This window comes from Pecten maximus, chromosome 15 (genome assembly GCF_902652985.1).
Source record: "Pecten maximus chromosome 15, xPecMax1.1, whole genome shotgun sequence".
Lineage (NCBI taxonomy): Eukaryota > Metazoa > Mollusca > Bivalvia > Pectinida > Pectinidae > Pecten > Pecten maximus.
In genome coordinates, this window is record NC_047029.1 from 28,861,974 (window position 1) to 28,879,054 (window position 17,081).

The 17,081-nt window shown below is 32.8% G+C and overlaps 1 protein-coding gene across 1 annotated transcript; it reads right to left on the reverse strand.

Annotated features, from left to right (window-relative positions):
• Positions 1-357: 357 nt before the first annotated feature.
• Positions 358-10,926, reverse strand: LOC117343500 (growth/differentiation factor 8-like). Its single transcript, XM_033905872.1, has 3 exons — positions 9,941-10,926; positions 4,603-4,982; positions 358-2,765 (listed from the first exon to the last, which is right to left on the reverse strand). Exons 1-3 carry the CDS (start codon positions 10,530-10,532, stop codon positions 2,358-2,360), a joined length of 1,380 nt encoding a protein of 459 aa, XP_033761763.1. The 5' UTR covers positions 10,533-10,926; the 3' UTR covers positions 358-2,357.
• Between the last annotated feature and the right edge of the window lie 6,155 nt (positions 10,927-17,081).

A 17,081-nucleotide genomic window follows, 5' to 3' on the forward strand; every position in this document is an offset into this window, starting at 1 on the left:
TAAGTCATACGAAATCTATTATATAGATGCATTCACATTGCAATAATTTGATATATTAGATATGGTTCGACTTTCACACTCGGACAATATTTGATTATACCAGGTTATTATAACACCATATTGACCTCTCCAAAGGTTCATAATCGATAATATACATCTTTATACGTAAATGTATGTATACATAAATATTGCACTCTACGTATTATATTTATAGTTAGATTCCTGTGATTTTGAAGAGGATTTCAGTCATTCAAAGTCTATAATCCAGCAGTCGGAACTGAATGCAGTGATATGCTTATTTAATCCGGCATGTCCGGATTGTCATGATTTCACTGAATAGGAACAACAAAGTCATAATTGAATTTTTCACATTTAATGATTTTTTCTATCACAGATCTCCGATGTCAATACATCACAGAAGGCACTCCGCATTCTCAACAATAAAACATTTCTCGTAATTGAACATAGAACAGTTGGTCTCTAATAATGTATGGCGTCTGACACAACACGTTTAACGCTGTGATTGGATATTATTGTATTACATTTTATCATGTATTATAATCTACTAGTGGATGAATCACATATAGCTATGAGATTTTGGAATGCAAAAGAAGCATGAATGAAGTCAAGAAATATGGTCTACGTACATCTACTGCCCTATTGCCTCGCGGGATAGCCATCAAGCTTATATCATCTTATCAATCAAATTAGATATTCTAGCACTCCGTGCTTTGCAATATATACAGGTTGTATATTGTATCACAGCGATTATGCTGTTTCGTTAAGGTATAAGCTTAAGATGATCATTATTGTAAATAAACCAATATTACACTGTAATATTATCAGCACATCTAAAAAACATATTTAACACATGTACCAACCACCAATAGAACTGTTAGGTTGACATAGCTGATGCAAATTTAAACCAATGTATTAGTACATTGTCACACTGCCAACTGTTTTACAATCTTCAGCGTCATGCTTGATCGGTCGGCTACAAACAAAATATATGGCTTAGTTTACATCATGTACGAATATACTCAACCAAGGTCCAAATTATTTGGATTTAAAACATTTAAGCAATAATCTAAACTATGGGACAAGTTAAACAAACAAATCACAGATTATGAGACGAATTACGAGAGAGGGAGAGAAGGAAGAAATATTGTCAATTGTCATAATTATGAGATACGCTTTTTTAGTGTGTCTATCATTATGTGAACACATTGCATCAATTAAAGTAGTAAACGATTAATTATATTATTTAAATTAATAAATTGATACCATCCTTTCAAAATCCATTTAAAAAGATATTTGAATTACATTAGTAAACGTGGATCGATTTACCCTTTTTGATATTTGTTTGTATCCAATAAAATCATAATAGGTAACTGGGTCATTTACAATATACATCAAATGTATCCTATATTTCGATATATATATATTTAACCATTTACAATGGTTTAAAAAAAACAATACTGTTTCAGAGTTAAACTCTAAACTACACTTTCTATTATTTAATAAAGATTCATATCTATTTATAATAACTTCATTAGTAAATAAAAATCGTACATTTGTATTAATAATTGTTACACCTAATTGATACATTTGAAACAAACAACCATTTACCTATAATACTTCTATACATTTTTGACAGACGCTACAAAATATATTTTGATTATTTGTAAAACTGTCCATCTGACAAGAAATCAATTCAAATAACAAGAACATTTGTGGTTAACACAACGACAGTAACATGAAATGGGAACAACATACATATGGAGACAATACAAACAGATTTAAAAGCTTTGCAATTGTAGCACAGTTTGTTATGATCTATGTAGAAGTGACGATAGCATACACTCAGTATGGCAGAAAGAGTTGTCGCTTTAGCGACGTTGACGGAAATGACATACATAATGAGATCGACAGGAAAGACGGCAATATGTATGATGTAGCACCACGTGATGCGTTGTTTACCTCTAAAAGCACCAAAAGACAACAATATAATGTAAACAATAGCGTCTTCATAACCTTTAAGGTGATACTTTCCCAACACGAGGCTATCCTATGGATTTCGTGTCTATCACACCCGATTCTGTAAAATTAGAACCTGGCAATGTTATTATACTTGATACTATCTGCCCTATTCAGTCATCTCGTTCTCTGTCAATCGTAAAACACTTCGTTCTTTCAGTGCCTGTCCTACTAGTCTAATGACTAGCACTGCAGTCACGAGGAAAAAGATGGTTGAAAGACAAATAGTTTCCATCATTCCGTTCAAACAAACATTCTTTACTATTTCGCAGATACATCACAGTCCTGTTCCTTTCTTTCTATTGTTTTTCTTTCTTCACTTACGCACAACCACATCTGTCTACTTTCATCCTTGGCAACCGCGTTAATGCTATGTTGGAGTTATGGTCGAAGAAAAGCATTGCTAGGTCTGACATTTTAGTCGGAGTGCAACAGGGGCCGACATTGCTAATGGCTGACTGTGGCTGACTCAAGGTTGGGGACGGTGCTTGCTGGATTACATGAGCGTGCAGTGTATCGTCTAATTGTTCACCCTTACATTCGCCGGCGCAGTAATAGGCAGCGTATGTAAGAGGAGCTATCACAAAGTCCCACCCAAACGCGACGAAATCAACCTCTAAAGGGTATCTGCAGCAAGCTGTTTCTTCTCTTGTGTCGCAATAGAGTTCCGTAGATCTCTTAGAGCGTGTAGACTTCCTTAGAGATGTTCGTAAATCCAGCATGGGTTCCTGAAAATTATAAATAAAATAATATATGAGATGATATCGAAATGTAAAAGTTTTACGAAATTGACAGTTGAGTTCCCTTCAAATATGAATAGAACACAACAATAATGAAAATTAAAGAAAAAATAAATATATTAATAAACTAAATAAAAATGAACATGAAATAAATATGTAGATAAGAAAATTGATATAAACACTAAGTCTATTTGAATGTGGATTTTCTTTTTTTGTGTTTGTTGTCATGGAAGCTTTTACGTGACAACTATTATCTTCCCCGGGATCAATTTCTATGTCATCATTTCGCCATAACACACCTGTCCACAGAATTAAATTCACCAGGTGTGAATAGCAAATGTATTAAGCAAACACAGCTGAGCTGATATACTGTTATAGCTGTGGATTATTAAATGCATTTCAATTATAATGTTTTCTATCTGGGCGTAGTATCGAAAGGCTATTATCTGAGGTACAACGTAAGTGTTATTACTCAAGATATATAGATGCAATCATATGCCAAACCCTGGTTTTTATTTGTGTAACAAGTAACAATATTTAACCCCATGACCTATTAGTTTTATTCTATTGCCGATTTGTTTACTTTTTGAATTATATTTGATGGTTAGTTACAAACTTAAGCGTCTGTTGTACCCCAGCTGTGTTTGTGTATATAGGTTATATGTAAGGACACTGACGAGGCATTTTCACACCTGTCGTAATATATATACTTAATACAATTACCAGGATGGGACAAAGATATTAAACACGGTTTTATATACATTTACCTATGTCGCTCGAGCGGATATTTTATATCATGATACGCTTCTCTAATTTTGAATAGGCCGTTAAGATTTATTTTGACGACACAAAGACCCATAAGATTTATGGGAAAATTATGCAAAGTAGAATATTACAAGATGAATCGTTATTCCACTACTTACAAGTCATCTGGCCTCAAAGTACCAAAGTATTATCCATTTATAGTCAGTTCTCTACCTGTAGTAATCTGATTATCCTAGTTTGGTTAGGTAACCTCGGGAATAATATAACGATACAATTCTAACCTAGAATGAATTTGTTTAGTATTGTTTAGAAAAAAAAAAGTCAAAGAAAAATATAACATAACTCTTTCATCAATTCATCCTTATCAAATCTTGATCGGCATCCCTTTTTTCTGTAATTTCAGTTTTTGCCCGAGAGGAAATATCCATTAATTAATGGCTCACAATACTACAAGTTAGATGATATATGACTTCTATTTACGTGATGTATATAATTCCAGCCATTATACTACAAAGTATATTATCCAAATATATGTATCACCTATAGTTTTTGTTATAGGGTTTGAAGTGTTAAATATCATACTAGATCAGGTTGAAATAGTTGAAAAAAGAAATAGTGACGAATTTCATTAATCACGAATAAAAATTAATCGTTTAAATGATTATGAAAACAGCATTTTCCTGGTCGGCTATAAACCTTAATATCACAAGTTTTACTAATGACTCTTATTTTGTGACCACCGAATGTAATAGGTAGTTTTGTTGCGACAAGAACCATGTCTTTTCATAGTTTTGACACAATTCAAACAAGAGAAAGCCTCAGGCAAAAAAGCTGCGATGGTAACGTGTATAACTATACAGTAATTTGTTTAAATGGTGTCAAGACACTGATAACAGGGTAGATATGTGATGACGGCGATCAAAAGGGCAAACGGTCTTAGTTACAATGCATAACGGTGTTGTTTTTCTCGAAGAAAATACCCGATCAATGTGATGTTATATATAAAGTTTGTTTGAATCTGAATTTGTTTTTGTTTAAATATAACCATTGGATAACTTACATAGCCATCATCGTCACCAAACGTCGGGGGAAGTATAACCAAGTTATTGCCCGCCTCGTCCAAAGCCTCCACAACAAGCCCAAGGTTCAGATGTGTTCTGTAGGTCCATTTTTGTACCTCATTTAGTATATCAAAATGGTGCCACCCTGACGCTTTCATATTATGTCGTTTTCTTCTACCGATTTCTTTTTTGACGGGAACTTTACTAAATTTACCAGGGGGGTCAATCGTGTAAACATATATTTCAGTCATATTTCGGTCTATGATGTCATCAGGGTTGATGTAGACCCATAACAAGGCTTTGTTGGTTTCCTTTTCCGGTGAATCTTGCATATCAAAGTATATGGTGTTGGGAAACTGCTGGTCCATATCATCAGGAACTGTAACAAAGAAACAAAGTAATTATGATACTAACTCTTTTCATGATATGTAATAACAATACTTAAATTGGTGTAGTTGTATTAAGGTTATTCATGTAAACGGACTAAAATTATGGTTAACGGTAAACGTTAAAATTAAATATCAATAGAACGTTTCTATCAAATAATAAAACAGCTGCCATATGTGAGCATAGCCTTCGTGTTAACTTTTACGTAATGTAATAAAATCAATTACTATGGGATAGTGTAATTTTTCATTATTCGAATATATTACTTCCGCCAATGTGACTTATCATATATACGGACATAACAAGCTTACCTTATATTGAAAATTGTGCAATTGATATAACGGGACTATTGAATGTCTAAATTTGGATATTGAAACTTCTTTTGAATTGTTTTAGATAATCCTAACGGCCATCTAGGTATCAACACTTCAGTACCTTTGCATCACTGACAAGAAGGACGAAACAACTGTATGACGTAGTTTAATCAATTTTCGCTTTACTGCATCTTCATCTCAAGTTGTATTGAAAGGCGCTATCATCTGGTGTCTGTGTGAGGTTTGAACAGTATTTTGTTTAGGTGAGCTTTTAAAGATAGTATTTGTTCTCTTAAAATAAACCTGCTTAGGAACCAAATGTTATCGGAACATGGTATATGATACATATTTGTATATTATTTAGTGATAGCCGTAATACTGACAGTTCATAATGAAATTGCTTATGTATTTGAATAAAATCTTGTGTGAATGCAAATGTCGCTGTAGTTCCAATCCCATGGCTACACTATCCTGGATTTGACCTCGATATTATCAGGTAATCTCATTACAAATGACCTAAACGGGATCAAACCAATATCTTAATCCCTCATGCTGCCACCGCCGGAAGCATTTCTAATCCACAGATACTTCGTATGTAGGGTATACAATAAAATGTCTACTGAGGCCACAGTTCACTCCAATCAACCATATATCATCATCGTTAGTATATCAATTTGGCATCTACGTAATTTTCAGTGGTAAAAGCTATGCTCGATTATACCACGCCCACACCTGGTTAAGGAACAAATGTCTTGGGTCCTAATATCTTACTAGTATGAAAGGCGTATTACATGAGATAGGCATGAAAAGGGATTTAAACCATCATTCCGCTTAATAATCAATATTTCCATCTGTTCTACAATGTCACAATACAACATTACCAAACAAAGTAGAAATGTATCAGCTCGTAATTTTCAAATAATTCCCAATGTTGTAGTGATATGAAAAACAATGTTGACCAATGTACAATGACAGCGCGAAATTTGACTTTCTTTTAGAGAAACGCAACTTTGAAGTTGAAGATAGTAGAACGAACAAAACTGCCTTATTTGGGAAGTTATTGTCCTATAATTCTCACAAGATTGGAGACAAATTTATCACCATGTGCTAACTTGCAATTTGATTTATTTTTATAATCTTGTGAGCAGTCCAAGGCTTAAATAATCACTTATACTCGTTGAACTTTAGGACTTCCATACCAATTATTGAAGTGTATGCGGGTTGATGCTCACTGAACAAGCCAAAAAGACATTGGGTTTAATAAAAAGTAATATAATTGAACTCAATGAAGAGTATTTCATCGTTCTGTAGTTACGAGTGATGGTTTTTTAATTGCTTGTTACTATACTGATTTTTTCTTTCAATCTCATTGATGTTCCTAAAGATTGCAGATACTGTTTTATAACTTGACTTTTTTCACTTTATATAGTATTTTCACCGCTTTTAACGTTATTAGAATGATGTATTTGGCGTTGAATGCCAGTGGCGATACTTTGTTGCACGTTTGTTCTTGTTAAAGTAAGTTAATATTGTTTATGATATTGTCAGTCTGGACAGAGTAACTGGTTTTGAATGGCAATATACATAATAAATCACCATATCATAAACTATAATGTTAAACAAGAGGCAGGTTTCGAAAAGTTATGAGCTTAAAGCTATATCTCAAAGTCATTGTTTTCATCAGGACGTATCTATAAACGTTTTAGCTATATTTTGATTGCATTCATGTTTCAATTAATCATGTGTAATATAGATGTATCACACTGGCCGTCGTAAGGCTATGAATGACCATGTCCAAATAGTGAGAACTGCATTCCTTGTGGTGGGTCATCTGCACTGTTCGTCTTGTGTGCGATATCAGTATATAGCTTTAATTCTACCGAATGATGTCACCTTTCATTAAAACAAACAAACACGTATTGTCTTCAAAACAGCAAATCAGAAATGTATTTATAGAACGTCATTCAAAACGTATTATATTCATGAAAACTCTCACATTAGTATGCTCACAACACAAAACTCAGTAAATTGGAGTCTCTTGATTAATGCCTTAGACAAAAGTAATCAAAATACAGATATTGCACCTGGCATCAGAGTTAGGACCTGGAACTACCTATGAATGATTTATTATCTTTGAAAAACATGCTTTAACCCTAAGACAAACAGTTTCCAATTTTCATGTATAGTGTTGCCACCGCCAGAAGTGTTCGTAAAACACATGAAACGTCAAAAACGCCATGGTATAAGTATACTCACAATAGGTTGTTCACTTCATCAACATGCACTTGTACATATGATACGATGTGCTTCTGAATAGGATACTTAACGTAGAAATAAAACTGACGAAGATAGATAATATCTTCCACGTGCACTATCAATGTTTTAAACTCATGATTTTGGCGCCATATTGCCGAGCAGAGAAATATATGTGTCTATGACTGATACGCCACGGCGACATCCCCAAAACAGATTTTTCGATGTCGCAGCGCTGAACAGCTCGAAACAAACGACATGGTTATAATGACATATTATTTATAAGATGATATAAACATCTGGATGTATATACACCGTGACAAGAAATGTGCAAGCGATATACATTCCCACACAGCACGATTATTATACTTTTTACAATTTCTAAGGAGTGTACAAAAACAGCAGTTTGTAAGGCATTTTAATATGCATTCTGTGCTACATAACGTTTATGAATCATCAAACGTATGATCATCCAGCTGACGAGTCATTTTAGGAATCGTCAATGAGGCTAGGACTCAACAGATTGCCATTACAATTACATATAACATTTTATTTTAGCGTTTGTTTAAACAATCTTTATATATATCAGGATTCATTAGGCTATTTGCAATATTTGAAAAATGATTTACATGCTATGATTATGTTATATAGAAATCCTCTTAAATGATAATTGCCGATATCATTAAATTATCCATTTGAATGATGAATAACTGCCAACTCCTACGGAAGTGCATGTTTGTCCAGACCTCAGCATATATGTCGGTATTTAATTACCCATTAACTGTAATGCACTAAGTCCAAGTAATACGATTTGATGAATAGGCACACTGCCGAAGGCCGCCGTGTATTACTGACCCTGGATGTAAGTAACCTCGACCTATATCCCATTATAGACTATATCGTCTGGATCTTGGCGAAACTAAGGTACAAAAACGCTCACTTGTCGACAATTCTCAACAGGAAAATATATACGGCTTACAGTGAAGTAAAGTGTTAGCTGAATAGGGAACGTTCTGGGTTGTGGTTGTTAGGTATGGTAAAACGTTTGTGTATACAGCGATACTTCAAATCGCTATGGGATATATATATATATACATATATACTTATATTTATATGTATATACTGAGACGTATATGTCATCGTTTTCGTGTGTGTGTTTGTTCATTTGGACTATTTAAATGAGCTATCATTAAATCAAGGTAAGGGGTATATATATACACGATATAATACGTTCCTCTTCAGTTTGAATTGTGCAATGTACATCTGTGCTTCTTAATGGCAGCGTTTATAATATCGTATGTGTTCTATAAGTTACCAATACAAATGGAATTCGTTATTCTAGCGGCAGTTAAAAGTGTCTATCATGTAAATTATAATGAGGACAGTGCTATAAATCATTAACAGAAAGCATGCCACTGTATAAAGTGTGTGGTTGTTGATATAATATATACCTGTTTCAATATATGATTTGTTCATGCAACTATGAATGCAGTACCAGATGATATTCAGTGTGTTTATTTAAAATGTAATTAATAACGATTATAATATAAGATTATGACGTTATAATGTAATAATGATATACAAAAACGATTTACTTGAACACAATTGGCAAATGGCCCCACAAAAAATAACAGTGTATAGCATTAACAGTAAGGAGCATGGGAATATTATTATGAAATTATGGACTTCAAGTTAGTTATATTCCTGATTTGCAGACCTAAATAGAACAATATCTACGAGGCACATTACTGTGAACCAAAATCTTATTTTTGAAACCTATAGTATCGCCAAAATAAGATATTTTAATAAGTCTGTGGTAGTGCAAGGATGTAATATACATTTTAAAATGTCAATCTGATTTATGATATATGTAATTAGCATTGATATAGTGTTAATTACAACAGATTACTCTTAATATGCAAGTAACATATACAAATATAGCATAAAAATATTTAAGAAAAATAAAATAAAAATCATGTATAGCAAGTAGGTGGTTCCTTGCTCTTAAATAGTTCGTATATGACATACAGATGTTAATATCCATATGAATTTAGCAATGGATACAATATAAGCCGAATAGTTTAACTACTTCATATAGTTATTTCGTTCATCTTGAAGATGTAAGTGCTGTTCGTGTCAAAAGTGTAAAAATAAGGAATATCGAAATTAGTCTAAACTAATGTCGAATTATAACGAAATGGGCATCAACCTCGAGTTTCAATTAATTTTGTTAATTAGATATTTGATGATTTAAAAAGAGCATTAAATTGTGGAGATATCCCGAATAGCTATTTGTAAGAATTTAGCCGTGACATAGATTGAGTATATGATATATTAACATTATGGATATTATATTATCGGTAAATGACTGACAGATACATACGTTCTTTTGCAAAGCTATATGTCCTTTCCGGTTGTCCATATTCCTCTTGTACGTCTTGATATCTCAGCCTTTCTTCTTTTCTGCTACTTGGTGAATCCGATTGCATTTGTGCATTTTCATATTTTTCACGTAATCGTAAAAACGAAGGTACCTTTGGTAATCGTTTTGCAGTCGTGTTGGGCATGCCAAGTACATCCAGTTTCAAGACATGTGAAATTCTGTTTTTTATTGCTTCCACGCGATGTCGTTTCTGTTCATCTCTGATTCTACACATTTGACACTTTTTATGTTTAGGATTTTTAACTTCTACTTCTTCATAGTCATAATATGATGTTCCGTTTGTCGTATCATTCAGCATATCATATTCTATATCGTTGTTGCGTTCACGCTCCAAAGTCAACTCTGGTAAAATTTCTGCATAATAATCATCATCATAAAAATCATCTGTAAATGTGTCGTGTTTTGGAATGGGAGACAGTTCCTTACTCTCCTGTTCTAACGTTTGATAAGTATCGTTTGTTTGGTTGATCGCCACAGCGTACACTGCAGAGAACAGCACAGAGAACAAGAGAGGATGGAATAGGCGATGCATCCTTTCTCGTTGACAGCTATCAGCTGATTGTACAGGTGTAGCGGTTACGTTAGAGATGGTTCGGTGCCGCGGCCCTGAGCACGCTTTTATAGTGACCCAGTGGTCAAGCTATCGCATCGCATCGGTCCAGCTGAAAGATTGACAGACTTCTCGCTGATTGTACAACACAGGGGTTAGCTTTTAGGGGTTGCTAAATCTACCCACCCCTACCAAATACCATGCGTGCATTACACTGTAGTTTTAAGTCAGCTGTCAGCTGTTTATACACGTGCTTCTTCATTTCGAAGGGATGAATTGTTAAGTGCCAGTGTTTCGATGTACGTAGCCAACGAGTATCCAATACGGTTACGTTCTACATAAACCTTACCTCGTTGAGTGTCAATCAATTAGTTGTTCCAAATAATAAGTCATCGAAAGTATAACCAATGTCAGTGAAAAAGGAGATGTTTGCCGTTGACGAGTATAAGCATGGAAGTTTTTATTATCTCGATTAACGTGTCACACATATTAACATTTGAAACGAGGATTGCGTGAATTGATCGGAAAATTATGTCACCTTGAAAGTTATTCGGAACATTGTAAGACGGTGTTGCAAATACATTATAGTTTTGCATAAAAAGGTCACGATGCATTAGTGTAAAATCTTATATCCTGTTAGATATACGTTATTGTGTATATTCATTTTAATTGTATCTATATCATCAAGTAACATAACTAATATCGGTAGCGTTACATTATAGTAACATATACCAAAGTGAAAACATTTGAATATTACATGGATTTATTTACTTATGTTTGCCTAGCGATATAGCTAAAACACGAGGTATGGTATTTAACTGAATTTGATACACAATGTTTATATCAACGGGAAAACAATAGTGAGACAGTTAAATTATATAAATAATAAATAAATAAACTCGTCCTGTCGTAACAATAATTTTTTTATGCAGGATACAATCAACATTCAAATTATCATCGTATCAAGGTCTTCCAATTGACAAAACTTTTAGTAATTTTAGGAGTCCAATTATCACTTCTCAAAATCCTTTTAAATAATATTAACATATTTGTTTATACATGGTCGTGTCTCAGATGTAGTGTGTACTTTTTAGTTTTCAAATAAAAATAACAGCTTGCTCCACAACGACGTTTATTTCGTGCAGTGACATTTAAAGAGAAATAAAACACTCACCGGGTAATGGAGCTTATTCATTAAAATTGCCGTGTCATTGCAAGTGTGGCATCATTAGAAAGAAATGACGGAAAACAACCCTAAAAACCATAGTCACATGGACGATTGATTCATTGCCAAATGCCTTATTACTGAGGAAGAATTTCAAGCATCACATTCATAGGATGAAACTGCGTCATAACCAAAATCACATGGTAATCATATTAGTCATAATGAAACAATCAATATCTTCATTGAAAAACTTTATATATTGGATTTGAGTAATGATTTTTTTATTTATATTTACATAATTCAGGAAATAGAATGTTTGTTAATTTTGTATAATATATGAATATTCCAACATCATCATCGATTAAGTCAATGTCTATTATAATCATTCTACTATATGCTTACTATGATAGAGAACATTTGTACTTTGTAAACAGCAATACATGTTTTTAAGTATTAATGTGGCCAGCATATGTCTTATTATCCTGATGAATTCTTGAATGGATTTCTAAAACCCTATTCCAAAATTAACATTCATATCATCCTTCATTCAATTTTCAAAATTTCATATTAGGTATACATTTCAATTATAGATAAGTTTTTGAGATTTTGCTTGAATGAAGGGACCTTTTACAAGGTAGACGTGGGTTTATTTGATGTTAAATAATGATTTTATCTGATGTTTGTGGTCGTAATTTTCCTGTGTATGTTTCGTTTTTGTACATCATTATCAGTACGGTGAATTTGCCAAGGTTACACATCCTGTTATTTTTGCTATATTTGTTTTCTGCGCACTTTCTCTCCGTTGTTTGTCTCTAACCGGTACTATATACATATGATCTCTATCTCCTGGCGCTTCCGCTTTGAGTCAGGTATTTATTTCCCGCTAGATTATCTAATGTGAACTCTCCTCCACCTCTAATTGTTTGCCTATCATAACGTCGTTATTGATGATAATTGAGTGCTTCAGAAGCTGCCAATTATCAGAACATGTAGATGCCATTCCTATCTGGATTCATCTTTGCCAATTCACAAAAAAATGGCATCTGTCAGGGGTTCTGTATTTCCGGCCAACACTTGGAACAATCACGATAAAGATATTGAGAAACAAACGTCATAGTACAAATTGAATGGTCAAGGTCTCCGTTAAGTCGACTGTTGAGGGATATATCGCTGTACTAACTATATAACTACAGGCAATTCCCTTTTGGCATTGTATTCAGTGTAAAATACATTTGTTGTCTTAAGTGACAGTCCAACATTCATCTAAGGTGATAAAATTGTAACATGCAATATGCTGGCGAAATAAATCAATGTCATATTGCCCAAGGGAAATGTAGAAAGAAGCAATGATTAAGCTTATTCTATGCGCACGTTATACAGAGGCACATGCTGGTAGGGTTTAACGTGATATATTTTGTACCTATCTTTTAAATTGAATTTGAATTTTGTCAAAATAACATTTTATCAAAATGGAGCATGGGTTGTGGTACTATTTAGCTCCATATATAAATTAGGTCCACGTTGCAAAGCATATTATTTGGACATTAATATCGGTCAAACTTTATTACGTCCTTTTTAGTCTATTTTCTATAATCTTTTATGATATATAGATCCAAATGATATAATTGATCAAATATTTTCTTTTTTTCTCGATGATTTTAAAAATGTTTGTTGCTATAGTAACTCAATATCAATGTGACTTATAGAAACGGTAGCCCTGATTTACATTAATCAGCTCATAAACAAAATCTCTAAACGAGTACTAACTTTTCTCAATTTGAATTAAAGTTAACTTTTTCATCTTGTATAGTATCTTATTTCAAGATATAAAGAGTATATATCTTCTTTTCTGACATGCGTTGCTTTAAATATTAGATGCCATAGCGTGAACATTCAACATCAATTATCAAACTAATTTTAGAATATCAAAGCGAATGTCATTAGAGAAGATATCTAGGCTTTGTTGTGTTAAAAAAACCTCATTGTTCGTGTGATCATTTCAGCGAATTGATCTCAATCGGTACTTTTGCCTTGCGTGCGTCCCTATACTTTAGATTGCGTAATTAAAACCCCCTTTACTCTTAAAATACGTCCTCACGAAGATGAGGCGTATAGTCTCACAGCAGTACAGAAATAGATTGGTTCGCGTAAGTTTATTGATTTGTAATAATTTGAACATACTTTTGTATTTTGAACACAAAGCTGCCGACATTTATAAATATTATCACGTAATGATTTAAGTTTTAATATTAGTCCATGTAAAAAGAATTCACCAAGTGTAATACAGACAAAAATATTTAAAAACAAATTTGTAAAATTATTGGATTTTTAGGTTGATTTCTAATATGTACTCAATTTAAAAGGCAAATATCGATATCTTCTTTTGTATTATACCTGAAGTTGATTCCTGTGTTTAATTAAAAATACTAAATAATTTCTTCTTTTATTATTATATATAATATAGATATAAATCCATTATTATAAAGATAGTAAGTTTTCATCGCTGCTGATTTGTTCCTGTCATTATATTTGTCGATGGTCGATTGACACCTATGATTCGACATGATTGATATGTAAGTATGTGTTGTACATCACAGGTAATGTCGGGGACACCTTGTAAGTGTCGGGTTACGTAACAACAACAATGATTGCAAACAAAAATACATAAAATGCAGTACGCCTTTGATCGTTATCAGAATATAACATTACATCAAGAGTAATGTTGGCGATACCTATCCTATCGCTTCAGGCTCAATTCACCTGGCAGATTCGTCAAAGGTAAATCAGCGTTACAGATATTGTTAAATTGTTGGTTATGACAATGATGGCAATATAACTGATTAATATAAGCATGGGTTTTGATTAATGGAAGGCAATCTAAAATAGACAAACTATCTTAGAAAGCGAAGCACTGATAAACGAAAATAGATGATTAAATATCAAATATTGCTTCCAATTACATCAAACATTACTCAGTATCAAAAATATCAATTTGATTAAATCGTATGGTAAAAGCAACCCCCTTTCATGTTTTAGTTGTTATGTCTATTTTGTTTTTCCCTGGCTTCCCTTCAAAATTTCAACAATTTTGGCCTGTAGCATTATTGACGGGTTCACGAAAGACGGAATACCTGTATAATGCTGTTTTGTATTAATTTTTATTCTGTGCCATAATTATCTATAGTACTGTATATATATTATGGTGATATTATTTGGTGTGTACAATCACTACAATACAGTGTTGTTTGGCAAATGTTTATATCTGTTATTGTGTAAGCGGATGAATAAATATGACTGTATTTAATTGACAAGGACTTACGCCAACTTTAGCTTACGCCGATAACATTGTTTCATAAGTGACGATACCACATACACTTTCCTTATCGTATCCTTTGACTTTATGATACCCACAATATATATATTATATCCATTACCATTTTCAAAACAAAAAGATAAAGTGATTGAATTATGATACCCCTATTTCCTATTTTAAATACCTGTATGCTTGTTATATTTCAAAATTTCTATCAGAGAGCGCTACTCACCTATATGATTTCTTTTACGCGATCAGTTTTTCGTACACATGTTATTGATGTGTTTACAGATAGGGAGATATATTTTTAGATGATGGCAAGTCAGCCCTTTGGCGGTAGATGCACTTTCAGTATGTGTAAGCTGGTTGGTGTATTGCTATTTGATTATTGCCAATATCCTATCACACTGGTTCAATAACCACATTTCTTTACAATTTTTGAGCTGTTGCCAAGGGCAAAATGGAAGTTTTTATTAAAATATGTAATACATGAATTATGAACGCACCCAAATGAACTTTAGATATCTTGTTACAATGTATATCAATTTTGATTTATCTGAGATGCAGTACAAGCATTATGATACCTACCCGGACATTCCATAATGTTAAAGTCTAATTATTCTCCGTTGTTTATCCATGCGAATATTAACTGAATAGACGTACAGAAAAGTTAGTTCCTTTGCGAAACTCTTCTAAAGATAACTGCTCATTCTATACCAATAAATACCCATGTAATATATCAAGAGAGGTCATGTATTGTTTATTTTATTTCGAGTCTACCAAATAAGAAGCATTACCGACTTAAACACTTAAATACGTGTTAAAGTAATAATTTCATTTATGCAATTGGATATCCATGATGATATACTTTAACCTTGTAGAATTCAAAAGTTGAATTCCTCAGTATAAATACAAAAGGAGAGTCAACAGGTAAAATCTGGTTGGTCAGAAAGGTTAAATACCTTAGAGCCTAAATGAATCAAACTGCATCATACAGGTGTTTAATCCTTTTGTACTCATCAAAGATGGTAAATGCATAAACCGGTGATACTTACGAGGTGACTGAAAGGTTCAGTAGACATGATGTTACAATAATTTCTAATAACAAAGTTAATATAGTCGTTACTGAAGTGTGTAAAACCATTCGTTATTATAAGGTTTTATATATCTTAACAGCTGTGTAATGTAGTTTAACATTCATTACTCGGCATAACTGTAGAACTACTACTGAAGTCATCTTTATGGAAGATTTGACTTGTATGTGTAATGATTACTTTGCCCTTTTCGTGGATCATTGCTGAATTCCATAAAACAAGGGCCGATGATATGCTCTGAGTTTAAATCAACCGGAAAATAATTACTTAATGATGTTTAATTACATGCGAGGATGCCGGCCATTATATTACTAAAGGAGTCCTACGGAATATCCTCTTGGTCTGATAGGCAGCTTGTGCATATCACTTTACTCTTATTATCATACCAGGATATCCTGTTTTCAGTTAATGAAATACATTCTGCACTAACATGTACTGTATATATCTGATGGAATCAATAGTATTTTATAGAATCCATACTATAGTTACTATTTAATATTTAGTTATTTATGTATCAGTATAAAGTACTAGTATTAGAACATACATTTTAAAACAGCATCCTTAACCTACAGATAAACTCAAATTATTTGAAATTTTCCAGAAAGACTCAAAGATAAAAAAATGAAGAAAAACAAAGAAAAAAACAAAAAACAAAAAAAACAAAAAACAAACAAACAAACAAACAAAAAAACTGTCGTCGTCTTTTCAATTTGTTTTATTGTGCACAATATTTGTTTTTTGTCGCATACTACCAATAAGAAAAAGTTTATTTTTATCCAGCATCGTCGATACTCAAAGACAAAATATGCCATTAGTCCAACGCAGCTTCAAACTATATAACAGCGTCAACATTTATATACCAAATTAAAAGAAAGACAGGAACATTACCATCACCCAACAACCAAACAATATATCTAAGCGCAAAATCAGAGATAATGTATATCATATACCAAAAAGGG

Coding starts and splice junctions, on each gene's coding strand:
- LOC117343500 (XM_033905872.1), bottom strand. CDS start 10,532: ATGCATCGCCTATTCCATCCTCTCTTGTTCTCTGTGCTGTTCTCTGCA. Junction 4,983..9,940: donor ATATAGCTTTGCAAAAGAAC/GTATGTATCTGT, acceptor TCTTTGTTACAG/TTCCTGATGATATGGACCAG. Junction 2,766..4,602: donor TTGGTGACGATGATGGCTAT/GTAAGTTATCCA, acceptor TATAATTTTCAG/GAACCCATGCTGGATTTACG.